Genomic DNA, 27,665 nt, shown 5'->3' on the forward strand with positions numbered 1-27,665 from the left:
GTAGGGAGAATCAAGACGAAGAATATTCTCTAAATGAGAAGAGAATTCAGAAATCAGAAGCACAAAGGGACTTGGGAGTTCTAGTTTAGAATTCTGTTAGGGTTAACTTGCAGATTAAAGTTAAAGTTTATTTATGAGTCACAAGTAGGTTTACATTAATATTGCAATGAAGTTACAATGAAAATTCCCTTGTTGCCACATTCCAGTACCTGTTCAGGTACATGAAGGGAGAATTTAGCATGGCCAATGCACATGACTTGATAGTTAGGAAGGCAGATGCAATGTTAGCATTCATTTTGAGAGGACTAGAATACAAAAGTAGGGGTATACTGCTGAGGCTTTATAAGGCTCTGGTGAGACTACGTTTGGGATATTGCAAGCAATTTTGGGCCTCATATCTAAGGAAGGATGTGCTGGCCTTGGAGAGGGTCCAAAAAAGGTTCACAAGAATGAAAAAGCTCGACATATGAAGAGCGTGTGAGGACTCTGGATCTGTACTTGATGGAGTTTAGAAAGATGAGGGGGATCTCATTGAAATTTATAGAATATTGAAAGGCCTGTATAGAGTTTATGTGGGGAAAATGTTTCCATTTGTAAGATCTGAGGGCACAGCTTCAGAGTAAAGGGATAACCCTTTTGAACCGAGATGAGGAGGAATTTCTTCAACCAAAGGGTGATGAATCTAAGAATTCATTGCCATAGAAGGCTGTGGAGGCCACATCATTGAGTGCATTTAAGACAGATAGATAGGTTCTTGATTGGTAAAAGGATCAAAGGTTATGGGGAAAAAGCAGGAGAATGGGTTTGGGAAACTTATTAGTCATGATTGAATGCTGGAGCAGATTTGATGAGCTAATTCTGCTCTGATGTATTGTGGTCTTATGGAGTTCCAAAAACTTATGATCCTCTGAACAAAAATATTTCAATCCATCTCCATTTAAAATGGGAGACCACTTATTTTTAAATAGTGACCCCTAGTTCTGGACTTTCCTCGAAGAGGAAATATCCTCTCCACATCCAGCCTGTCAATACCCTTCAGAATCTTATACTCTTCTGAACTGAAGTGGATATAAGGCTAGCCTGTCCAACCATTCCTCATAAGACAACCCACTCATTCCAAGTATTATCTTGGTAAATCTTCTCTGAACTGTTTCCAATGCACTTACAACCTTCCTTCAATAAGGTGACCAATACTATGCACAATACACCAAATATAATCTTACTCGTGCTCAATATGACTTGAGTATAGCCTCCCTACTTTTATATTCAATTCCCCTTGCAATAAATTATAATATTAAACTTATGAATATTGTGTCACGCTCTGAATTAAATAGCAATGGAAAAGGAAATGACACAACAGGGACTAAAGTAAAACTCAAATGTCTCTTTCGATTTTATTGCCAAGTGTTCATTGTCTAAATAGAAACCAATTTAGTATCTTACTATTTTAATATATCTTGAAATAAGCCAATGCACAATGCCTTTTATGTCTTAATGAAAGCTAAATTCAGCAAATATATTTTTATCTCTGGGAAGATCATAAGAAATAGAAGCAGGAGTAAGTCATTCAACCCATCGAGCCTGCTCTGCCAGTCAGTAAGATGATGGCTGAACTGATCATGGCCTGAACTCCACTTGCCTGCCTGGCCCCCATAATCCTGAACTCCCTCATCAATCAAAAGCTGGTCTTAATATGGGATCACCCTAAGAAGAACGATAAAGTAACACTTCGGTCTGTTCCAACACTCATCACAGTGTCATGTTAGCAAACAAATGGAAAGGTTTGCCAAACAAGTAATTAGAACACTCAATTTTCCTTTTAAGATAAATGAGATTGAAACTTGCCTTGAGATACTGAAAACCATCCAACAGAGTAGAATGGATGTCACTTCTCCATACCTTCCAGCATTATGAATAACATAATACCTTGGATAATGAGTCTCCTGCAGTGGCTATTTTTTAAGCAGCTGAATTACTTTGGTTTAAATTGCCTGGGGAATCAGCTCATATCATTCTCTCTAGTAATCCTTTATTTACTCTTTTGGAACATCCAGCTGGAGTAATATATTTTACAACGACATTTATGCGACTGGTTTGATACACTAAAATTTTGCAACTTATTGATGAGCTTATGTTGTACAGAGCAGCATACTGTACTCTTCATGTCAACAGTGGGAAACTTTGGACGGAACTTTCGCGTCCCACCCGCCATGGGAAATGTAACAGGTGTGTCATGGATCATGCTAAGGTCTGTTGACCTCGGGCTGGAGTTTCTGTTCCTGGGGTGAGCGCAGCCAGAAAACACTCCTTGTTTCAGTTCCCCCCACTAATAAAATTCTGATCCATATCAGGCTCACAGACAGAAGTTAGGTATCATTGCCTGCAAAACTATCCATTTCTGATGCACCCCAAGAAAATACAATCTGGTGATGTGGTTTACCCCTACAATCCCACTCCTCAAAATGGTCACCACAATTCTCGCTTCCTTTGTCACCTCTCTCTCTCTCTAATGCTTGGGGCTTCCTTCTTCTCAATTTCAAAGAGGCCCTCCCTCAGTTCAAAGACCAGAACTTCCGCAGATTGTCAGAAGACATGCTGAGGTTAATTGTGACTTTGGGCAGTAACTTAAAATGGATGGTATTACTTCAGGTGTCTTCTGATTTTCATTTCTATCAACTTCCAGTTGCCATTTCAATTAAAATCTGACTAATAAGATGAAAAATCTTCATTGTAAACTATGCTGCGCTCATTCTGGCATCATAAGATTGTGGTGTGTGTGAGAGATGGAATCCAAAGTGGGTCTTAGCTTTTGAGCCAAAGTCTCTATAACACAATCTCGATTTTGATTGTTCTTCAACTGGGTAAAATGATGTCATAAAGAACCACAGCTGCCTTTTGATCCAGGCAAAATTGATCAAACATTTCTCCAGTTAATTCAGCCTACATAGTGCCAACAGCATGACAGCCTTTCCCAGCATTTTTCAGTAATGTAGTTTCATGGTTATGTTGACTTTGCAGCCCAACGAAATAGAGGGGGAAAAAAAGGAGCCCCTCTCCAAATTGTCCTGAGTTCTAAACCGCTGACAAACACTTTAGCTCCAGGGCCAGCTGAAGCACAGTAATCTTAAGTGTTAGGATTATATACCCTCACTCCTTATTACCCTCACTGCAAGGTAAATGACAACAGATCAAGGACTGAATGGGGAGTCCCTCTGCTCTTTTGGCTCAGTCAAACACAATGCAGGAAGTCTGAAGACAGGGTTTTAATTTTGTAAATTGTATCCCAAGGATACTGTAAATGCTCAGATATTGCTTGGGTTCAATAATCCATCGGCAGATGCAAAATTCTGAAACACCAGGAAGCTACTACATTGAAAGGAGTTGATCTTGTGTTTTGGGGGTGGATTAGCTCACTGTGACCCAGGTAGAACAGGAAGCACTCAACCAGTGCAAATACTATTTATATTGCTAGCCCACACACACACACTTCAACATTTACACATTAAGGAACATTACTCCATATCTTTTTTGGTAATAATATTTACCCAGGGGAATTTGGTGGTGGAAGATACTGAATTCTATTTACAGTTTGTTTCCTGAGGAAGGGTCAGGAATTTTGCAGCATGAACATTTTTAACTGGTAGACTGCTGCTGCCTAACGTCTCTCATCAGCTATTGTATTTTATCATGGTCATAACACCATTATCATGATCGTAGCATGACTCCATTAGGTCTTCCTCAGGCGTACAGCTGTCAGGCACAATGGGAGACAGAGGGATCAAGAAGCTTATAGACAACTTACTGCAGAGACAGGCATTCAGTAACATTGTTCTCACTTCAAGCAGCAGAATTTAGATGATGTTTTCCCACACACAGTTAATCCTTCAAAAGCCCCAACTGTCATTTTTACTTTGAATATACTTTGCAGAACTTTCAATAGCTCACATGTAACATACCTTGTAAACCAAGTTTTAAAAAGTGTAAGCATTTTGTTGACATATATGTTGAAAGACCACATGAAGCAATAACTTTTAGCTTTTATTCAGATATTTGCAATGTCAGCAATAGAACCAATGCTTCTCTGATGTGTAAGTGACTTGGATAGGGGGTATCATTCTGAGGTTTTCAGATGATGCAAAAGTTGGCAGCATTTAAGTAGTGAGCTGGATAGACTACAGGAGAATATATGTATTGAATAAATGGGTGAAGACACATTGTAGACACGATATCATGTGGATCAATAAGGAACAAGATAGAGAGTTATATAAACTAACGCATGCTACTTTGAGGGGCCTGGAGGTACAATTTCAGAAATTGTCAAAGGTGACAGGAATAGTTAAGAAAGCATATCCAATGCTTGGCTTTGTAAATTGGTAAATGGGCGTGAAAAGCATCAAAAGCCTACCAGGCTTTCCAGTGGTGCTTTCAGAGGATGATCCCACATGTGCCTGAATATCGTTGCATTGATACTATTCTGAGGTTACGTGGTGCACGGAGCCGATGTGACACCAGACAATGCAGTTGACAACATCTGCATTGACCACTCTTGAAAAGAAACAGAAAGCAGCATTGTAAGCCCTGTATTTAAAGGGCCAGGCACCCTGATAGCAGATAAGTTAACAACTTTTGGAGTGCTTGAAAAGTGTTTGAAAGTACTCTGGAATGTTTTTGAAGGTCTTGTGATGAATTCTTTGTTTTGCCAGGCGTTAAGTCCAAAGATGTGTAGGTTAGGTGGATTGGACATGCTAAATTTCCCCATTGTGTCCCAAGATGTATAGGTTAGGTGGATTAACCATGGCAAATTTTGTTTTAGTGTCCCAAGATGAGTAAGTTAGGTAGACCAAGGTAAATGTGTGGAATTACTGGAATAGGGCAGGAGGTGGACCTTGGTGAGATGCTCTGGCAGAGATTTGGTGCAGAGTCAATGGGCTGAATGGCCTCCTTCTGCACTGTAGGGTTTCTATGGTTATGATTCTATGGCTAATGCCACTTCCTTGTTTGGGTGACAGTGAAGAAAGTGACCTACACACACACACACACACACACAGGCATTAGGTGGGCAGCAGTGTCAGTGCCTCTTGTCTGAAGCATGGCAGGAAAAGCTAGGGAGAGGGCAAACGCTGCACCATGCGCTCTGCCAAGTTGGAATCAGATTCTTCCATGTTATTTGACACTGTTAGGAAGTTACCTGGCAGATCAGCCAGCATCCTGAAGTACATGCCCATTCAGCACTCCCTGACTTCTTTGCAGGAATACTTGCCTGCCACCTACCTCTCCAGTGAACTGACAGATGAACCATTCTTTTACCCTAATGGGCAGCACAGTGGCAGAGTGGTTAGTGATTGCTGCCTCACAGCGCCAGGGACCTGGCTTCAATTCCAGCCTCGGGTGACTATCTGTGTGGAGTTTGCACATTCTCCCCGTGTCTGTGTGGATTTCCTCTGGGTGCTCTGGTTTCCTCCCAAAGATGTGCAGGTTAGGTTGATTGGCCATGCTAAAAAGAAATTGCCCTTCATGTCCTGAGATGCGTAGGTTAGAGGGATTAGTGGATAAATATGTAGGGATATGGAGGTAGCACCTGGGTGGGATTGTGGTCGGTGCAGACTTGATGAGCTGAATGGCCTCTTTTTGTACTGTAGGGATTCTATGACTAGATACATAAGAACATAAGAAGTAGGAGCAGGAGTAGGCCATCTAGCCCTTCGAGCCTGCCCGCCATTCAATAAGATCATGGCTGATCTGCCATGTGAAATTAATTCTTCACAGATCCTAGAATGCTTCAAAGAGAGATGACTATAAACAAAAATGCATATAATTACGAGGAATTTACTGTCCCAAATGTTAAAATTACATTTCAGAGGGGATCATTGGAAGTTACAATGATGCCAGAATGATTAATGATAGAAACATCAGCTACACATTAAAAAAAAGTGTAATAACAAGAAACTTCTCATGCTGAACAGAATTTTCAGGTTGTGTCACTCAACATGTTACTTTTCTTGATGTTCTTAGAATCATAGGATCCTACAATGCCATTCAGCCCATCAAGTCTGCACCTACCACAATTCCACCCAGTTCTCTCCCCATAACCCTCTTCTTGAAAGAGGAGACTCTTTCTCATCCAAATGAATATTCTGAATATGAGGGTCTGGACATTAAGGCGGAATTCTCCAGCCGCACTAGTCTAAAAACTGGAAATTACGTCCAATTGTCAATGGTGTTGCACATTCTCTGCAAACCATTCGCCAAATTTCTAGTGGTGGGTGGGATGGGAGAATTCCGGCCTGCAGGTGGAATTTTCCCGTCCGGGAATCGTCACAGGTGGGGGTCGTGGACAATGTAAAGGTCATAGAGAATCATAGAAACTCTACAGTTTGGAAAGAGGCCATTTGGCCCATCGAGTCTGCACCGACCACAATCCCACCCAGGCCCTATCCTCAAATCCCTACATATTTACCTTCTAATCCCTCTAACCTATGCATATCAGGACACTAAGCAGCAATTTTTACATGGCCAGTTAACCTCACCCACACATCTTTGGACTGTGGGAGGAAACCGGAGCACCCAGAGAAAACCCACGCAGACACGAGGAGAATGTGCAAACTCCACACAGACAGTGACCCAAGCCAGGAATCGAACCCAGGTCCCTGGAGCTGTGAAGCAGCAGTGCCAACCACTCAGCTACCATGCCACTCCTTGCCTCGCCTCAGGCAATATTTTCCGGTCTTAGGGCGAGCGCAGCTGGAAAATCCTGCCCTGAGTGTTGGCGGATTTTCTGACAGTGCAGAACGTCACCAAGCTGACTCTGTCTCAACCAAAACCTGCCCACCGTGTCCAGGGTCACTGAGCCGAATTAAAGATCTGTCACCACGATCCCAGCAGGCTTAAGCCAATTCCAATTAAAAATTGACTCTTGAGGTCTCATGATGGAGCAATGCGATCTCAAAAAGATCTTCATTTTACAAGGGACTGAGCTTGTTTACTTTCTAAGTTGCCAGAAGCAATGATGTCATACGGAATACCTGATGTTTGCTGTTGGAATTAGATAAGAGATTGATGGAGTTGGAGTAGCCACAGGAATCATTAATAGCTTCATATTAACATAAGGCCACAAAAGGAATGTCACACGAAAACAGAGTACCAAATAACCATTCGCTATGACATCATGCATTTTGATAGAAAGTTACATAGAAATAAACAACATTAAGGTTAATCATTTCAGAAAGGCCAATGTCATGCCAGGTTTTGAGCTATTCATTGTTACTAGATTTTAAACCTGAATTAATGACAGGCGAAGGAATGCTTCTATTTTCGTCCATTGTTGATGGATCAAATTTGTTTTAAAATCTGTGGTTAAGGAATGCTTCCCAGTTAATCTATGTTCTAGATGACGACTGACTACTGAACACAATATCCCAAGGAGTATGACCCACATCGATGAGACAATGGATAAAATTGTTTATATTGCTCAGTTTAAAGTTTGTATCTCCTGTTACTATGCAACAAGCATGTAGTATATCACAAATTTGAGATTTACCAAAGGATTGGCGATGAAAGGTACAGTTATAATCATGATCAGACGCCTTGCAGAGATGCTGGCACTGTCCTTATCCCTAGTATAACACAGGGCAAACATTCAGAACAGAAATGGTGCACCTATCTCCTGCTTCCACCTCCTCCCCCCGCCCATGCCCCATCCCCCTCTCAACTTCAACTTAAATGTACCTAGCCTCCAAAACTCACCCTCCTCCCACTGCCGAACAAAGATGCTTTTCCTATTGGCAGCTTGAGCTCATGGCACAGCCCAAACCCTCACTGACCTCCTCATATGGCTCCAGTTCCAACTGGATTATTGTTACCTTTTGAGCAGTAACAATCCTTCATGTGACAGTGTGAGTTATTTCGCTGCAGTGGTGCTGCCTTATTGATGAGATCATGTACCAACCGACTCGAGAACAGCTTCTTCCCTGTTGCCGTTAGACTTTTGAATGGACCTACTTTGCATTAAGTTGATCTTTCTCTACACCATGGCTATGACTGTAACAGTGCATTCTGCACTCTCTCATTTCCTTCTCTATGAACAGTATGCTTTGTCTGCATAGCATGCAAGAAACAATGCTGATATGTATAACAATAATAAATAAAATCAAATCAAAAAATCTTGCTGCTTGCATGTTTAAATATAAACCTTTCATTGGTAGCCTTTAATTAATTACACTTTGCCTGCCGCACAGTCTGTTTTAACCCTTATACGGTGGACAAATAACTACGAGTAGACGTCTTGTTTGTACAACCAATATTTATTTAAACCCGTACAATCAATAATCACCCACCTGACCAACAATAAGTTATCTTACAGGAAAATAGTAGAATTCAAGTACAACACAAGACCTTGACTTAACCTTGCGTGACTGGCAAGTACCCAAGCAGATATTGGCCTTTATCGATGTGCTAGTCTTGGTAGTCATCTACATAGTCTGGTCCTTTGGTCTGGTTTGGCACTCTGGCTCTGGTCTTCCTTCCTTTCTTCCTTCCTTCTCGGGTGTGGTTGCTCTCCTCTTGCTGGTGATGTTCACCATTGTTATAGCTTGTTCGTGGGGTCAGAGAGAGAGAGAGAGAGAGAGATTCCTGGTTGTGCAGCACCCTTTATACCCTGTTTAGTTTCATGCCCCTGTGTGGTCATTGCCAATCAATCGATCAGGACTTGATCACCCTGATCGATAAGAGTCCAATTAGGTGCTACCACACGGATCTCTGGGTGTGTCTCCAGTGGCCATGTCTGTAGGTGTTGGAGGCACATAAGTCACATACTTTCCTCCTAAATAAGGATTCACGGTGCCCCTATGTCTGGCACACATCCCAGTGTGACCAGAAAGTCTCTTTCATCCTGGAGACCACCCATATCCTGTTTATTCACTCATCAGGATTGCAGCCTGTTTGTCTCTGTCTTTAAACTGCAGCCTGTCAGTTTAGTTTCTTGCCCAATTGTCCCAGAATGCTTTACAAAACACCATTTTTAGATGGCCTGTTTGGCTACAACTTCCAAGGTATGGCCATGCATGGTGAAACAGCACTCTAGCTAACTTAGAGTGTTGCTTCTAGACTATTCTCTCTAAGTCTGTTATCATATGACTACATACATTATAGCATGCATTATTCTTTCTCCAGTCTAACATTAACCCTTGTTTTGTGGGGCACCTTTACATTATAAAGGATTCAGGCACGTATCACATGTTCCCCTTTCTTTTCCGAAGAAGACTTTCCTCCATCTGAACAGCGTATCATGTCACAATTCTTTTTTTTTTAACTTAACTATCCTCCCCAGAAATCAAGTTTCTAGCTGGAATTTCCTAGCCGTTCCTGCCAGCAGGATCTTCTGGTCCCTTCAATGGTGAACCGACACCACCGGGTTCCTGACAACAGGGGGGGGTGCATACCAGAAGATCTCGTTGCCAGCCAATGGCGGGTCACTTCTGCTCCCATGAAGCACATTGCGGGGTTGCAGGAAATGCCACCCACTAACTTTATGAATCCAGACAGTTTCAGGAGGAATGGTAGTAATACTTTGTTTATTGGCTATCTCCATTTGATCCACTTTCTGCACTCCTTCAAATTGTGTTTCTCTCTGTTTAAAAACTCTTCTGCTTATTCCATACACTGTGGATTTGTCCCATTCCTCCTGAGGGGAATGTGCGCCCTGTTCATTCAGAGTGGAATCTAATTTTCTTCTTCCATAGTGTACATCATGTCCTTGCAGGACACATACATTTCACAAATGGAATCTTCATTTCGACTTGCAGCTTGGAATGTTCTTATTCACTTTGTTTTCCTGGAATGCGAAAGAGTCACCTCAGAAGTCTTCTGTTGTGCTTCTATGTGCTTCATTTTGCTGTTTAACAGTCTTCAGTTCTTCAAGTTGCTGAATTGTCAGCATTTCTTTTGTATTTAATCTTAAAGGCCTGTTCTTTCAACAGTTTGTCCTGCGTTACTCATCCTTTCGGGTATCTTATTTTTCTCTCTTAGGGTCTTTTCTTGCTCTCTCTCCAGGGTCTTTTGTTGCCCTCTTTATGGAGTTTTTTAAGAGCAAAGAAAATTGCAGCACAGGAACAGGCCCTTTGGCTCTCCAAGCCTGCACCAACCATGCTGCCATCTGAACTAAACCTCCCTACTCTTCCGGCAACCATATGCCTTTATTCCCATCCTACTTGTGTACTTGTCCAGCCACCCCTTAAAAGTTACTATCGTATCTGCTTCCACTACTTTTCCCAGCAGCGAGTTCCAGGCACCTACCATCCTCTGCATTAAGAAACTTGCCTCGAACATCTCTTTTAAACCTTGCCCCGCGCACCTTAAACCTGTGCCCCCATGTAATTGACTCTTCCACTCTGGGGGAAAAAGCTTCTGTCCATGCCCTTCATAATTTTGTAGACTTCTATCAGGTCATCCCTCAACCTCTGTCATTCCAGTGAAAACAAACCAAGTTTCTCTAACCTCTACTCAAAGCTAATGCCCTCCATATCAGGCAACATCCTGGTAAATCTTTTCTGTCCCTTTTCCAAAGCCTCCACATCCTTCTGGTCGTGTGAGAACTGAGCACAATATTCCAAGTGTGGCCTAACCAAGGTTTAGTTGCCATATCTCTGGGGTCTTTTGCTCCCTGTTTGGGGTCTTTGGTTGCCCTTTCTCTGGGGTCTTTTGCGTCTTTGCATTATAATGGATGCAGGCACATATTACCACAGTTTCTTTTCTTTTGTAAATGTTGTCTATCTACTTTTCGAGCTGGAGGAAGCTTTTTCAACATTGAACAGTAATGTCATGATGCACAGGTTCAGGCTATAATATTCAGATTTAAATTGTGATGTGCACCATATTCAGTAAGTAAGTCGGGAGTTTATTCCATTGTTTGGGTTGCTGTGCTTGTGAAGTGCTGACTACCATTTAAAAATGGTCACCTCTTGTGTTTGCGATCATTCCCAGTTTGGTCAGTGATTTGATGATTTAGAAATTATTTTAAAAAATGATTTTCAAAGAATTTGTAACACAAACATTTAAATGAACAAAGTTTGTAGAAAAATGAGATGCTTGGAGAAGAAAGCACACTCAAACCTACAAATCATTCAATAAATGCTGAAAGGTTTTGGCTTCTGCCTTAAATGTTTTTTATTTATAGAATTTAAGGGTGGTGAATCTCTGGAATTCTCTGCCCATTGAAGTGGTGGAGGCTACCTTGTTGATTATATTTAAGTCACGGGTAGATAGATTTCTGATAGACAAGGGAATTAAGGGTTATGGGGAGAAAGCAGGAAAGTGGAACTGATCCACTTCAGATCAGCCATGATCTTATTGAATGGCGGGGCAGGCTCGAAGGGCTAGATGGCCTACTCCTGCTCCTATTTCTTACGTTCTTATATAATACCCTGACATTGAGGATAGAGAGCTCAAAATACAATGCCAGAATGACCTTAATTGATTCTGCGTCCTGCAAAAATTCACTAAAAATAGGCTGGAATTTGTGGTCAAAGGAATTTTGGTTCATCTTTCATTACAAGACATTGTTCACAAAAACTGTGTTGGAAATGACTAACAGCCTTGTTCAGATGATAGGATCTGTCAACCGGTATTCTGTATGTAGCTTCACACTCATTTAGAATTGACATGTTGAAGTGGTATACACACAGTTATTTCTGTGCTCCCCAAGTTGCTTTGAATCCGTCCAGTTTCAGTTTTCCACACTATCCAAACGTCTCTCTCTTTGGTTCAGTATCATTTCTATTTTGTCAGTGAACTCTGTCATGATGGCACCTTAACATTCTACTGTGTTAAAGGCACCATTACCTTGGAATCTTTTAATATGTTGACAGCACTATATAAATGTTAAAGAAAATCACACCAGAAAGACTAAATTAACACATTTTTCTCAATTCAGTTATAAACTTGCATATTTGGTCATGGCAATTTAAAGTCCACAACTAAAAGACAGTTTGGAAACCTTGGTGTTGGGAGAATGGCAAATTTATTATTATTATTATTATTATTATTATTAAAACATAACTTAGGGTGCAGTTCCAGGAGCTCTCAGCTACAGTGATAACAGATGAGTTAAAATCGAAAAGGTTAACTGTTCTTGCTGGTGTAATTTTACTTATTTTCATGTTCTCTCCATTCTAATATGTTAATCCCCCTACAGCATGAGCTTTAATTTTCCACAGTAATCCTTGATGTGGCCCCTTATCAAATGCCTTCTGTCATCCCAAGTACAGTACATCTACAGAGTCCTCTTGTTCCACAATGCATGTTATCTTTTGATGGAGGCAGAATTAATCAACAGATTCAGGAAAAACAGATATATTCCTGATGAAAAGCAGGATAAAGGGCTATGGGGAGCAGGCAGGAAAGTGGAGTGGGGAGCAGGATAAAATCAACCATGGTCATGTTAAATGGCAGAGTGGGTTCAAAATGCTAAATTGCCTACTCCTGCTCCTAATTCCTATGTTTTTATATCATTCTGTCAAAGAGCTCTACTAAATTGGTTAAATATGATTTCCCTTTCACATGGGCAGCATGGTGGCACATTAGTTAGCACTGCTGCCTCTCAGAATTAAGGACCGCCAACTGATATCTGGTTTGAGTCACTGCCTGTGTAAATTTTGCCCATTCTTCCTATGAGTGCATGAGTTTCCTCCGGGTTCTCCAGTTTCCTCCCACAGTCCAGAGATGTGCAGTTTAGGAGAATTGGCCATGCTAAATTGCCCCTGAGTGTTGGGGGACTAGCTCGGGTAAATGCATTGGGATAGGGCCTGGATGGGACTGTGATCGGGTGCAGACTCGATGGGCGGAATGGCCTCCTCCTGCACTGTAGGATTCTATGACAGCAGTATGCTGACTCTCCCGAGCTACGCTACCTCGAGTTTTACTAAGTGCCCAGCTGTAACCTCTTTAATGATCAGTTCCAGTATCTTCTGCAGGAAAGATGATAAGTTAACTGGCTGGTAGTTTCCTGTTTCCTGTCGCCCTCCCATTTTGAATAAAGGGTTTTGCTACTTTCCAGTCAGATGGAACCTTTCCAGAATCTAGCGAATTTTGGAAAATTAACACCAATACATCTACCACCTCATTCGCCACCTCTTTTAACACCCCAGGATGAAGTTCACCAGGACTTGGAGACATGTCAGTGTGCAGCTCCATCAATTTGTTCAGTACCACTTCCCTGGTGATTGTAATTTCCCCAAGATCCCCTCTCCCTTTCACATCGTGATTTACAGCTAATGCTGGTATTTTTTTCTATCTTTTACAGTGAAAACAGAAAACACAGCCCCCCAAAATGGAACCCCTCCCCCTTCCTTCCCACTCTTTGCTTGACTGCTCACACCAAACTTTTAATGGCATTTTCAATGTATCCTCAGGGTCAATTAGCTTCATAATGAGCCTAATTGACTCTTGATTATCTATCTAAATATGGCAAGTGGCGATGACCTCATGGTATTTTCGCTAGACTGTTAATCCAGAATTGCAGCTAATATTCTGGGGACCCAGGTTCGAATCGCGCCACTGCAGGTGGTGGAATTTGAATTCGATAAAAAATGTCCGGAACTATGAATCTACCGATGACCTTGTCGATTGTCGGGAAAACCCATCTTGTTCACGAACATCCTTCAGTGGAGGAAATCTGGCATCCTTACCTGATCTGGCCTCCATGTGACTCCAGACCCAGGGCAATGTGGTTGACTCACAACTGCTCTTGGGCAGCTAGGGATGGGCAATAAATGCTAGCCAGCCAGAGACGCCCATGTCCCATGAATGAATAAGCAAGAAGGCTAATGAAATGCTAATCTTTATTACAAGAGGATCTGAACGTCAGAGTAAGGATGTTATGCTTCAGTTTAAAGTCCAATGGGTTTATTTGGTAGCACAAGCCACTAGCTTTCGGAACACTGTTCCTTCATGAGGTGAATGGGATTTCAGTTCACAAACGGGGCATATAAAGACACAAACTTAATTTACAAAATGCAATTTGTAAAACTTCTTACTGTGTTTACCCCAGTCCAACGCTGGCATCACCACATCATGCTTCACTTAAGCAAGGAGTTGATGAGACTGCAACTCAAATACTGTATACAGTTTTGGTTCCCTTATTTAAGGAGGACCATAAGTGCTTAGAGGCGGTTGAGTGAAAATTTATTAGATTGATGTCTGAAATGAGCAGGTTGTCTTAAGAGGAAAGGTTGGTCAGACTGGGCTTGTTCTCACTATAGCTTATCAGAGTGAGGGGTGACTTTAATGAAGTAAGTAAGACTCTCGACGGTAGTGACAAGGTCGACTTTCCTTTTGTGGGTGAGTCGAAAACTAGGGGACACTGTTTTCAGATTAGAGACCACCCTTACAGGCAGAGATTAGGAAAAATCTTCTCTCTCTGAGGTTGTGCGACTTTCAAAACTCTGCCTCAGAACTGGGCTCACTGAATATTTTTAAAGCAGAGGCAGATAGAGTTGCATTAGACAAGGGAATCTAAGGTTATTGGATGGTAAATGGCGTATGTGGACCTCGTCACAAACATATCAGCTATATGATGGATGGAGCAGGCTCAAAGGGCCAAATGAGCTAACACTGCTTCTATTTCATATGCTTGTGAAATCTAATTTTCAATTTCTACATACGAAAGGGCGGCACGGTGGCACAGTGGTTAACACTACTGCCTCACAGCACCAGGGACCCAGGTTCGATTCCCAGCTTGGGTCACTGTTTGTGTGGAATTTGCATGTTCTCCCTGTGTCTGTGTATGTTTCCTTTGGGTTCTCTGGTTTTCTCCTACAATCCAAAGATGTGCAGGTTAGGTTGATTGGCCATGCTAAATTGCCACCTAGTCTCAGAGGGAATAGCAAGGTAAATACGTGAGGCTATGGGAATAGGTGCTGGGTGGGATTGTGGTCAGTGCAGACTCAATAGGCCTTATGTGTAGCAATCCAATGATTTTATGAAAACGTGTGAGTATTGTTTATTGCTTGTCTCTTTAAGGAAGGTTTTGACAATTGTAACATTAAAATCTATAATTTGAAGAATCTAAGGAACAATGTACTCTAGCTATGTTCCCATTTTAATCAATATTCCCTTTCTGCCCCTTGAGCCGAATGGAATGCATTAGTGTTTTTAAGTTATTTAGTGCTGAAATTTTTTTTTCATTTGTGGGACATAGGCATTGCTGACAGGGCCGGCATTTCTTGCCCATCCCTAGTTGCCCTTGTTCAGAGGATAGCTCAGAGTCAACCACATTGCTGTGTGTCTGGACTCACAGGTAGGTCAGCCCAGTAAGGAAGGCAGTTTTTCTTCCCTAAAGGACATTGGTGAACCAGATGAGTTTCTCTGACAATTGACAATGGTTTCATGGTCATCAGTAGATTCTTAATTCCAGATGTTTTTTATTGAATTCAAATTCCACTATGTGCTGTGGTGGGATTTGAACCTGGGTCCCCAGAACATCAGTTGAGTTCCTGGATTAATGGTCTAGTGATGATACCACAAGGCCCTCGCCTCCCCCACCTCTTTCATTATTTGACATTCAAAATGTCATAACTAGAACTTTAATTCAGCAAAATCGGATGTCATTCCACCCTGAAGAGGGAAGTAGTGGCAGTGATGAAACCCTTTGTAACATTTTATTTACCACATTTTCCTGCTATAATTTGTTGTTGCTGTAGCTAATGCACAAATATTTGTCAAAAAGTGATGACGCTTATTCTTTTGCAGCAACACCCTATCCTGGTGGGTTTAAATGTTTCACGTGTGAAAATGCGGCAGATAATTACGAGTGCAACCGTTGGGCTCCAGACGTCTACTGCCCAAGAGGTATGTCCAGGCTGTGGGAAAATGCCATCATTAAACACACCAGCTTGGTAGGCCTCAGTATATTTTCCTGCCACACTTATTTTGCTACGATTCACATATTCCCCTGAATGCAATCCACACTGTTTACTCCAGGACCGGAGTTCCATTAATAACAAAGGGGATTGAGATTTTCGTCAAGCAAGGGGAAATGGATTCAAATGTGCTGGGGGTGTTAGATTCCCTGAAATTAGTGTCTGATCGGGGTCCTGAAATCACCTTCTGTGTTTCTGTGGGGTGTGGGATTAAAGGTAGCAGGGAACCTCTTTGGATTTGTTGGATTAGATTGCAAGACTATACGAGATAGGAACTGAAGTAGGCCATTCAGCCCATTGAGACTGCTCCACCATTTAGTAAGATCAGGGCTGAACTAACACTCACTAAGTCCGCTTTCCTGCTTTATCTCTGTAACCCTTAATTCCCTTACTGATATTTCTTTTATTCATTCATGGGACATGGGCATTGCTGGCTGGCCAGCATTCACTGCCCATCCCTAGATGCCCTCAGGATTGTTGTGGGTCTGGAGTCACATTTAGACCAGACCAGGTAAGGACGGTGGATTTCCTTCTCTAAAGGACATTAGTGAACCAGATGGGTTTTTCTGACGATTGACAATGATTTCATGGTTGTCAATAGATTCTTAATTCCACATAGTTTTTATTGGATTCAGATTTCATCAGCTGCAATGTGGGATTTGAACCTGGGTCCCCAGAATATTAGCTGTGTTTCTGGATTAATAGTCTAGCGAAAATACCACTAGACTATTGCCTCCCCACTGATTTAAAAACCTATCTCGATCTTGTAAATGTTCAAGGATCAGCTCCAAATTTTCCTGGGGTAAAGAATTCCAAAGATTCACCACTATTTGAGAGAAAAAAATTCTTCCTCAAATCCATCTTAAATAGTCACCTCCTTATTCTGAGGCTTTGCTCTCTGGTCCTACACTCTCCCATGAATGGAAACATTCTTCCAATACTTGCACTGTCTAACCCCCTAAGAATCCTAAATGTTTCATAAGAACATAAGAAATAGGAGCAGGAGTAGGCCATCTGGCCCTTCGAGCCTGCCCCGCCATTCAATAAGATCATGGCTGATCTGTCGTGGCTCAGTTCCACTTTCCCGCCCTCTCCCCATAACCCTTAATCCCCTCTCTTATCAAAAACCCATCAACCCGCTTCTTAAAAATATTTAGTGAGGCAGCCTCCACCACTTCAACGGGCAGAGAATTCCAGAGATTCACCACCCTTTGAGTGAAGAAGTTCCTCCTCAACTCCGTTCTGAACTGCCCCCCCTTTATCTTGAGGCTGTGCCCCCTAGTCCTACTGTCCTTTCTGAGCGGGAAGAGTCTCTCCACCTCTATCCTATCCATCCCATTCATCATCTTATACGTCTCAATGAGATCTCCCCTCATTCTTCTAAACTCTAACGAGTACAAGCCTAGTTTATTCAGCCTCTCCTCATAGCTCAACCCCCTCAACTCCGGTATCAGCCTAGTAAACCTCCTCTGCACTCCCTCCAAGGCCAAAATATCCTTGCGCAGGTGCGGCGCCCAAAACTGCACACAGTACTCCAGCTGCGGCCTCACCAATGCCCTATACAGCTGCAGCAAGACCTCCCTACTTTTATATTCAATCCCCCTCGCTATGAAGGCCAGCATCCCATTCGCCTTCCTGACCACCTGCTGCACCTGCAGGCTGGGTTTTTGCGACTCATGCACAAGGACCCCGAGGTCCCTCTGCACCGTCGCCTGCTGCAGTTTTTCGCCACGTAAGTAATAGTCGTTCCTACCATTCTTCCTACCAAAGTGGACCACCTCACACTTGCCAACATTAAATTCCATTTGCCATTTCCTGGCCCATTCGCCCAGCCTATCTAGATCCTTCTGCAGACTCTCCACACCCTCCGCACAATTTGCCTTTCCCCCAATCTTGGTGTCATCAGCAATTTCATCAGCAGTTTCGCTTATATCACCTCTTGTTCTTAACTCCAAAGAGGACAGACCCAACCTGTTTAATCTTTCCTCATACAGCGGCAGCCCCTCTGTACCTGGGATCATCCTAGTAAACCTCCTCTGTGCTGCCTCCAATGATAATGTACCTTTCCTTAAATAAGGGCCTCAAAACTGTATTTTAAATGTGGCCTCGGTAGTGCCTTGTACATTTGCAACAACACCTCTTTTATGCTCCAACCCCCTTTAAATAAAAGCCAGCATTCCATTTGCCTCCCCTAATGCCTTTTGCCTTTGTATTCCAGCCTTCTGGTCCCATGAACAGGACCCTGTTTGAGCATGTTTTTCACCAGATTTCTGAGCATCTTGGATTTCATTTAATTGCTGGCTTGTTGCTGGTAGAGTTGTGGTTGTTGTCGGATACGTTTCTACCTCTTCAATAAGGCATCTTCGGGTCTTGTCGCTGTTGTGGTCTGCTCCTTTCCGTCTTTGCACCCAACTTCATCATCCTAATTTTGATTCGTTGTGTTAAGAAAGGCATTTTCGTCACTTCCTTAGCTTTTAGAATCTCTTCAGTGCAGAAAGAGGCCATTCAGCCCATCAAGTCTGCACCAATTCTCCAAAAGAGCATACACTCAGGCCCTTCCTCTTCACCCTATCCCGGTAATACCATGTGTTTATCATGGCCAATCCACCTAACCTACACATCTTTGGACAATTTAGCATGGCCAAACCACTTGATCTGCACAACTTTGCACTGTGGGAGGAAACTGGAGAAAACCCAGCCAGTAACAGGGCGAACGTAAAAACTCCACACAGTCACCCAAGGCTGGAATTGAACCTGAGTTCTTGGCACTGTGAGGCAACAGTTCTTGCCACTGTGCCGCTATTGAATGCTACCGAGTGACATTATTGGTTTGTGATCTTCCTTCCTAATGAGGATATCACCTGCAGAGTCACTCATTGCATGTAGCAGCGTACTGACCTACTCACTATTTGGCTTTGCAGCCCAGTGTGGTGCGATATCTGTAAATCTTTGATGCCAATTCTGCTTGATTGAGACCTGCAATTCGATTGAAGCTTTCCAGTAATGGCAAAAGCTTTTCCATACATGTTTTTCGCTCATTGCAATCATATAATATTACAGTCAGCCGGCACCAGGTGAGGAAATGCGGTCTGAGGATCCAGAGTTGGTGACTGTCCATACATACTGTCCATACATATTCTTGGAGTCATTGTGCTAACACAGAACACTTTGAGGATCTGATGAGATAAGGAAGCCCAAACACAAAATTTATTGAACACAGGAATTAGGAGCTTGAATAGGCAAGTCAGCCCTTCAAGCCCACTCCGCCATTCTATTTGATCATGGCTGACCTCCATCTCATCCTAACTCCACTTTCCTACCTTTTCCCCATAGCCCTTTATCCCACTTTTGATCAAATATTTATCTATCTCTTTCTTGAATCCATTGATTCTGCATCCACTGCATCTGGGCAGTGAGTTCCTCAGATTCACAACCCTCTACGAGAAGTAGCTTCTCCTTATCTCTGTCTTGAACCTCCTCCCTCTTACTCTACAACTATGACCTCTTGTCCGAGACTGTTCTGAAAGGGGTACGTTTGGTTAACATTTACTCTATCAATCCTGTTGAGTATTTTACATTTCTCAATCAAAACCCCTCCTCATTTTTCTGTACTCCAGTGAGTACAAACCCAAGCTAATCAACTGCTCCTCATACGACAGCCCTTTCAAACCTGGAACCAATCTAGTAAACCTCTTCTGAACCATCTCCAGTGCCATCACATCCTTCCTCAAAGAATGTGACCAAAACTGAACACAGTGCTCCAATTGCGAAACATCTTGGAGTGGCTTACTTTTGTCTTGAGGGCGACAAGAAAGAGAAAAATCAAAAGACTTCCTGTGGTCAGATATATTGGGTGGAATTTTACTGGCACGCCCACCCCATTTCCGGTTGGCCTTGGACAGGATCCTACGAACCTTGGGCAGACGTACCAGTAAAATTCTGCCCACTGTACCTTATTAGCACATCACATGGTTATAACTAACCCTTCACCATTCTACATTCCCCTTTCCTGTGCTGTAGCCTTAAAAATCCAGGCGCAGATGAATCCTTGGAACCCACACCATTGCTCTTAAATTAGAAATTCATCCTTCAATAGAATGGGTGTTTCATCTGGTTGCCCACCCTAATATTTCAGGCAACTGGGAGACAGGATGCCAACGCCATGGCTAAGTTACAGTTCAAGGCTAAGACCGGCCATTGGCAAATCAGCTTCCTGACCCAAAAATGGTCTGGCAGGGATTAAATCCAGAACATCCCGGCACAGTGGCAGTGGTTAGCACTGCTGCCTCACAGTGCCAGAGACCTGGGTTTGATTCCTGGCTTGGGTCACTATCTGTGTGGAGTTTGCACATTCTCCCTGTGTCTGCGTGGGTTTCCTTCGGGTGCTCTGGTTTCTTCCCACAGTCCAAAGATGTGCAGGTTAGGAAGATTGGCCATACTAAATTGCCCCTTAGTGTCCCAGAATGCATGGGTTAGAGGAATTAGTGGGGTAAATATGTGGGGTTGCAGAGATGGGGCCTGGGTGAGATTGTTATTGGCACTGTCTCAGTGGGCCGAATGGCCTCCTTCTGCACTGTAGGGGTTCTATGACCTGGGACAAGAGGAGAGACTTTGGTAAGATATTGTGTAAGCAAGTGAAGTATTGTATGTGTACAATGATTACTTCGCTCATTCTCAGTTACTAAACCTCTGTTTACCTCCCCGATGTAAACCAATGCCTCTTGTAGTGACTAGCAGATTCCTCCATTTCCTATATGCAAGTGTATTGACAATGTGCCAGAACTCCCTCCCAACAATATAGACGCATTCACACCTGATGTCACCTACCAGGCTTGGCACATCCTTCAGGAGAGGAATGCGACTGTTCATTTGACTGGCCAAGAATGTGATCATTCACTGCAGGGAAATGAAAAACAGTAATTCACTCCAGTAGATTGCAGCTTAACAGCCCGATCTGTGACATACATTCCAGAACGCATTATATCACAATGAATCCACTGGGTTCATGGCATTCCATTTGTTTACTTTTTAATTGGTCAAGTTTTTTCCTTCTAATCTCATAGTTTTATATCAAGATGATGAATATAAATAACTAGCCAAAACATCCCATGCTTATAATAGTCTGTGGGGGTCACAAATTGAAATGTGGAATTCCAGTAGAATGAGTGAAAATGATATGGTCAGAATATTATACACTTTCTCCCTGAGGCCGGGGGTTGAACATAAAATAGCATGAATGGGATTACCTCCAGGATTCCGCCCACCCTGACCTAGGTTCAGTTTTATGGTGAGTCGGACAGGGCATCAATTGAGAACACCCCCGTGCCCCTATTAATAACCTTAAGTGGCCACTTAATGGTCACGCAAGGGCCTTTACCCACCATGTCTAATACTCCTGACAAGCTTTGACACCCTCTTTGCCTGTCTGGCTACAGTTGTCACAATAGGCTACTGTCAATTCCAGGAGCGTCCCCTCCATGTAGGAGTCTGGTTGCTGAAGAAGCCCACTTTCCTGAACAGCAAGCCACTGCTCCTCCAGTGCTAGTATTGTGAGCGGCATGGTGGTACAGTGGTTAGTACTGCTGCCTCACAGCTAGAGGGACCCGGGTTCGATTCCCAGCTTGGGTCACTGTCTGTATGGAGTCTGCACGTTCTCCCTATTTCTGCGTGGGTTTCCTTCAGGTGCTCTGGTTTCCTCCCACAGTCTAAACATGTGCATATTAGGTGGATTGGCAATACTAAATTGTTCCTTAGTATCGGGGGATTAACAGGGTAAATACATAGAGTTATGGGGATAAGGCCTGGGTGGGATTGTGTTCGGTGCAGACTCGATGGGCCAAATGGCCTCCTTCTGCACTATAGGGCTTCTATGATCTATTTAGTGTTACGTGGTCTCTTGTTAACCCTCCATCTTTGAGTGCCTGCCCACCATCCTTAATTGGTCTGCGCGCCTGTCCACTGGCCACTAATTGGTCAGTTTTGAGAAAATCATAGAATTCCTATAATGCAAAAGGAGGCCATTCAGCCCATCAAGCCTGCACCAACAACAAGCCCACCCAGGTCCTAACTTTGTAACCCCATTTATTTACCTTGCTAATCCTCTGACACTAAGGCTGAAATTTTACTGGCCTGCCCGCCACAGGAATTGGAGTGGACGAGGGGTGAACGTGGAAAGGTCCGTTGACCTTGGGTGGGATTTTATGGTTTCAGGAGGAGCGAGGCCATAAAATCCCGTAGTGAGAATCAATTTAGCATGGCCAATTCACCTGATTCACACATCTTTGGAGTGTGGGAGGAAATAAAGCACCTGGAGAAAACCCATGCAGACACAGGGAGAATGTGCAAACTCCACAGACAGTGCCCCAAGACAGGAATTGAACCCAGGTCCCTGACACAGCGAGGCAGCAGTGCTAGCTACTGTGCCACCGAGCTGAATGTTCCCCACAAAGTTCACGGTTTTGACCTACATTTCACTCTGAAGGTGAGGTCTGGACAGGAGCAGAAATGTCCGGATTCATTGCTATGGTGAGTCAACAACTCCATTATTTACTAGGATGGTAGAAGGTGGACTGACTGAACCTTTGCCTTTCTTTACCAGGCAATGCTTAGTTATACCGCTGACGTAGTGGGTAGATCTGATCCCAGTTTGCTGCCTGTAGTGGCCTTTAACCCACAATTAGACACTCAAAACTGATCAATTTACTCTAATCTTTGCCTTTGAGCATGAGTGAGATGATGATATGAAGTGAAGTCTCAGCTCTGTATGTTAATCATCTTAGCCCCATGTCCCTTTATACCTTTGATAACCAGTCCTCTGAAGTATTTTTCTCTTCATAAAGCTCTGAAGCAGCATCCCAAATTTGATTATAGTTTTTGGATTTTCCCATAATTGAAATGTTCTTGCTCTCTTTCTAGGAACACAGTATTGTTACACAAGGCATAAAATGAATGCAAAGGGTGACAGTTCATTAGTCACAAAGCGATGTGTCTCCCTGAAGGAGTGTTTATCTGTTGGGTGCACGGAACCTGATAATGAAGGAAACAAGGTGAATAGGTGCTGTTCCACATTCCTCTTTAACGAAAATATTCTACAAGTTCAATGTATTCGCCTCAATAACTGTTTAGCCTGCGGCTTAACTGGAGCTGAGTGGTGAGCCTCACCCCAACTCACTAATTTAAGTCCCAGGCCATTTTAACTCCTGGACTTCATTTGAATATTGTTCCTTCCCAAACCGGGGGACAATTTATTGGGGATTGGGAGGCAAAGGAGGGGGAGAGTCAGGCGAATGCACCAGGAACCCATCACCAGGAACGTGTGGGAACAGTCCTCAGCTGTCAAGTTATTAAGCAGGGGAGAAGGTTGAGTGTGGAGGGGGGAGGGTAGCGGGTTGGTAAGCATTTTCGACTGGAGAATCATAATATAATAGAATCCCTACACTGCAGAAGGAAGATGTTCAGCCCATCAAGTCTGCACCAACTCTCAGATAGAGGATCCCACCCAGGCCCTTTCCCATAACTCTACATATTTATCCCTCTAACCACCCCCCTCCCCAACCTACACATCTTGGGACACTAAGGGGCAATTTGGTATGGCCAATTCACCGAACCTTTACATCTTTGGAATGTGGGAAGAAACCAGGGCACCTGGAGGAATCCCACATAGACACGAGGGGAACATGCAAACTTCACACAGGCAGTCACCCAAGGCCGGAATTGATCCCTGGCGCTGTGAGGCAGCTGTGTTAACCACTGTGCCACCAGAGGCAAAGGAAAATGCGGGGTCGCAGGTTATCTTGTGGGGCTGAGACAAGCCCTCCCACTTCTCCTAACCCTTGCAGAAACCTTTCACATAACAACTGTTCTTACCTTTCAGCCCCATCCTGGGCCTGCTGCTTCTTTGTGCCTGGTGCCAGGACCTCGACAGCACAGCAGGCCATGCTTGTAAAAATGGTGCCCACCAGCAAGGATTGGGCGAATGGATTGTTACAAATATTTTAACAATACGCTCCCCCCCCCACCCCGCCACTTACCTCTCCAGGGGATAGCGGTGATTAAAATTTAGCTGAACTAGTTTGTTTGGTTTTGGCTGGTGTGGGATGGCGACTAGCTCCGTAAAACCTGTTAGAGTGCAAAAAAAACTCGATAATTGTCAAAACCGCTCGGGAATTAGACTCTGCAGGGCCTTTGCTCTTTCTGGAACAAAGAACAAATCAGCCTGGGAAATAGGCCCTTCGGCCCAACGAGCCAGCGCTGCCATCTCAACACCACCAGTCCCCCTCTCCACCCACGACCCCTGTCTAATGTTTTATGGCCATCCAGATTGAGGGAATCTGATTTAGGGACAATTTATTCCTGCCAATCAGCCTAACAGCACATCTTTGGGAGTTTCCCAAGTGCAGAAGTCAGGAGGAGCTTAATCACCTATTGAGGTGTCCTCGGGGTTTGAAGAGTGCTATGTCAAAACAAGCCATTTTTCCTCTGCACAAGCTGCTACTGTGTGCTGAATACTTGTTTAATTAACGGTATGGAGGGGTCACAGAACATAAGCAAAGAAACACCCTCACAAAAAAAAAATCTAATATTCAATGTCATCTTTTTCAGGTCTGCACCTCATGTTGTGAAGGGACAATCTGTAACCTCCCATTACCCAGAAACACCTCCCAAGCAGTGTTCGCAACACTCTCTCCGATAAATCAAACATCTCGACAATGGTCTCACTCCGCAGTGACGTTGACATGCTTCAGTCTTCTGTTCTTACTTGTTGTATAGCTGGTGCTATCTTATGCTTTCATGTACAGCATTGTCTAACATAGTATTTATTTTTGTATGATACGTTTATACAGTGAAATATCTTATATGCTGTAAAGAAGGGTTATAAAGTTCTAATTTTCTTCACAGTAAATATGAATCAAACTGTTTTTTCTGTTGTAAATGTATGCAGTTTTAAGATTAGGAAGAGATCTTGAAGGGGTGCAAGATTATGAAAATCTGAAGCCAGAAAACAATATTTATAAGTTGTTTATCTCTTAATATGCTCAAGAAATGAATATTCAACACCAATAGTATTGCTGAATATAACCAACATATTCGCATAGAATCAGTATTCTGAAGTTAGGCAACCTGCCAAAGAAAGGGGGAAAGAAAATGATTATTTACAAATGTTCTTTCCGAAGCTCCAACAAACAATGTAGATACAATGAATAAGAACCACACAAAAGTCTATTTTCAACCATAAAACCAACAACAGCATTCACCTTTGAACTCTGAAGCTCTTGTGTAAGGGTTTTCTTTCCTCCCTGTCTTGCTCACTATTTTTCACACAATGGGGACTTCTTGCACCATAAGAAGGATCCTGGTACTTGCCTCCTCCCTGCTGCCCCTGCCCAGTTCCCGTAACTACTTTCAATCTTACAAGAAAGAGGTGGGATGCTAATAACAATACATCATAAAAACAGGCCCTTTGGCCCACCAAGGCTGCGCCGATTCCTAATCCTTATTTAGCTCCACTACTTATTGCCCAAAACACAGTTTCTGACCTTTTGCTTGCCTACTGTTCATGTGTCTATCAAGATACACCATGAATGTTGCTGACATGCCTGTTTCCACCCCCTCCACTGCAGTGCATTCCAGGCACCCACCACCCTTTATGTGAAAAACCTTCCCTGTGTGTCTCCCCTCAACTTTCCCCCTCTCACCTTGAACCTTTGCAGCGTTATAGTGACTAATCAAAAACAAGAGATCCCTGGAAGCTGAGGATGTAATCCTGACTTTGGAAATCCTTGCAAGTGAATCTGTGATTTGTTGGGCAGTTGCCCTCGCCGGATTAGAGGTGAAAGAGTGAATTGTCATGGAAACTAGGTTTACTTCAAGCTGATACTCAGGGTGTGCTGCACTGTCAGAGGTGCTGTTCTTCACTAAACAGGAGATAATCGAGGGCATCAAAGTAAGGATAGTGGGGTACATTTACTGGTTCCTTGGCCAGCATGTCGGGTCAAACAACATCTAGAGAAAAACTAAGTGTTGAAAAGTACAAGACCATAAGAGGCCTGGCTAATTTTTCTCTACATCCTGGTACAAGAGCAGAAAAACCTGCCCTGTCGAATTAAGATTGCCACACCTGCAGCTATTTGACTCATTCAGAACAGTCTGCATAACGTTTTTTACACAAGGGCTGAGATACAGTTGGATGCAAAATGATGTGCAGTTGTGTGGAGTTAATCAAAGCGTTCAGTGTGGATTGCATCCAAAAAAAAAGTTGCTCCAGTGCACTCCTAATTGAGGGGATTCTGCCACCACCCAAAGCAACCAGAGAGATAGACTGTGGTACCTATCACTCCTCCTGTCAGAGTGTTGCAAGTGGGTGGGAGGGAATAACTGATCTTCTTTGGCTGGTTCCATTTATCTCTGACAGAACAGAGATTTGATACTCATTTAAGATTAAACATCTGACACAAGTGATCAAACATTTTGAAACGTTTCAGGCCAGGAGTTTCAGATCCACTGACATTATGAGATAAGTTTTCACTATCAGCTAACTTAGATTTTTTTTTGGTCTAATTGCAAATGTTTCCTACAAATTGAACTTCTTAGACTCATAGAATCCTACAATGCAGGAAGAGGCCATTCAGCCCATCTAGTCTGCATCAACCACAGTCCCACCCCAAGCCCTATCCCCATATCCCTACATATTTACCCACTAATCCCTTTAATCTATGCATCCCAGGACACTAAAGGGCAATTTAGCATGGCCAATCAACCTAACCCACAGATCTTTGAACTATGGGAGGAAACCCATTCAGACATGGGGAGAATGTGCAAACTCCACACAGACAGTGACCTGAGTCGGGATTCGAACCCAGATCCCTGGAGCTATGAAACAGCAGTGCTAACCACTGTGCCGCCTATTCTATGCTGTAGCCTTCTTGCTATTGGAAAACATTATCTTCCACTTAAAAGATGGCAAACTCACTGATTGGTTATATGCCTCAGCCACCATAAGAAGAAATAAAATAGGAGCAGAAGTAGACCATTCAGCCCCTTGAGCCTGCGCTACTATTCAATAAGATCATGGCTGTTTGGATTGTGGCTTTAATTCCACTTTTTTGCCTGCCCACCATAATCTTTGTCTCCCTACAGATTAAAAACCTGTCTATATCAGTCTTGAGTGCATTCAATGAGCCAGTCTCCACTGTTCTCTGGGGTAGTGAATTCCAATGATGAGAATGACCCTCTGAAAGAAGAAATCCCTCTCATTTCCATGTTAAATGGGGAATCCCCTATTTTGAAACTTCCCTGCAAGTTCAACGTCCCCTTATAAAAGGAAGCATCCTTTCAGGATCCAGCTTGTCAAGCCCCCTCAGAATCTTTACTTCAATAAGATTACCTCAGTGTTCTATACTTCAATGAGTATAGGCCCAACCTGCTCAGTCTGTCCTCATAAATCCCTACTAGGCTATGCTAACACTGTAATCTGTTGACACAAGGTTGCTAATTCTTTGTCCTAGTGCATTATTCATTATTTCTTTGGGGGGGGGGGGGGGGGGCAACAACTCAAGAAATGATTTTGCGAGTACCAAACATTGAAAATCTGGAGAAGCCTTTTTTTATTGCTTTTACCAATCACAGCTTGTTAGGTAATAAATGACATTATAAATCAATCATAGGGAACTTCCATTTATATCACACATTTAATAAAGGGTGCCATGGTGGCATCACTGCTGCTTTACAGCACGAGGGACCCGGGTTCAATTCCAA

General features: G+C 43.1%; 1 protein-coding gene across 6 annotated transcripts in view; it reads left to right on the top strand.

The window, feature by feature from the left end:
• lypd6 (LY6/PLAUR domain containing 6) overlaps positions 1-26,729 on the top strand; it is a 208,618-nt gene extending 181,889 nt beyond the window's left edge. For 4 of the 6 annotated variants that reach the window (XM_080199396.1, XM_080199395.1, XM_080199397.1 and 1 more), the window contains 3 exons: positions 15,742-15,840; positions 22,827-22,957; positions 24,513-26,729. In XM_080199396.1, coding sequence (XP_080055522.1) covers positions 15,742-15,840; positions 22,827-22,957; positions 24,513-24,680 — 398 coding nt within the window. In that variant the 3' untranslated portion in view covers positions 24,681-26,729. Of the gene's footprint in view, positions 1-15,741; positions 15,841-22,826; positions 22,966-24,512 lie in introns of all 6 variants that reach the window. The other 2 variants (XM_080199400.1, XM_080199401.1) reach the window with 2 other exon arrangements.
• Positions 26,730-27,665: the final 936 nt, after the last annotated feature.

The sequence above is a fragment of the Carcharhinus amblyrhynchos genome, chromosome 11, assembly GCF_965287045.1.
Source record: "Carcharhinus amblyrhynchos chromosome 11, sCarAmb.v2.hapA, whole genome shotgun sequence".
Classification (NCBI taxonomy): Eukaryota; Metazoa; Chordata; class Chondrichthyes; order Carcharhiniformes; family Carcharhinidae; genus Carcharhinus; species Carcharhinus amblyrhynchos.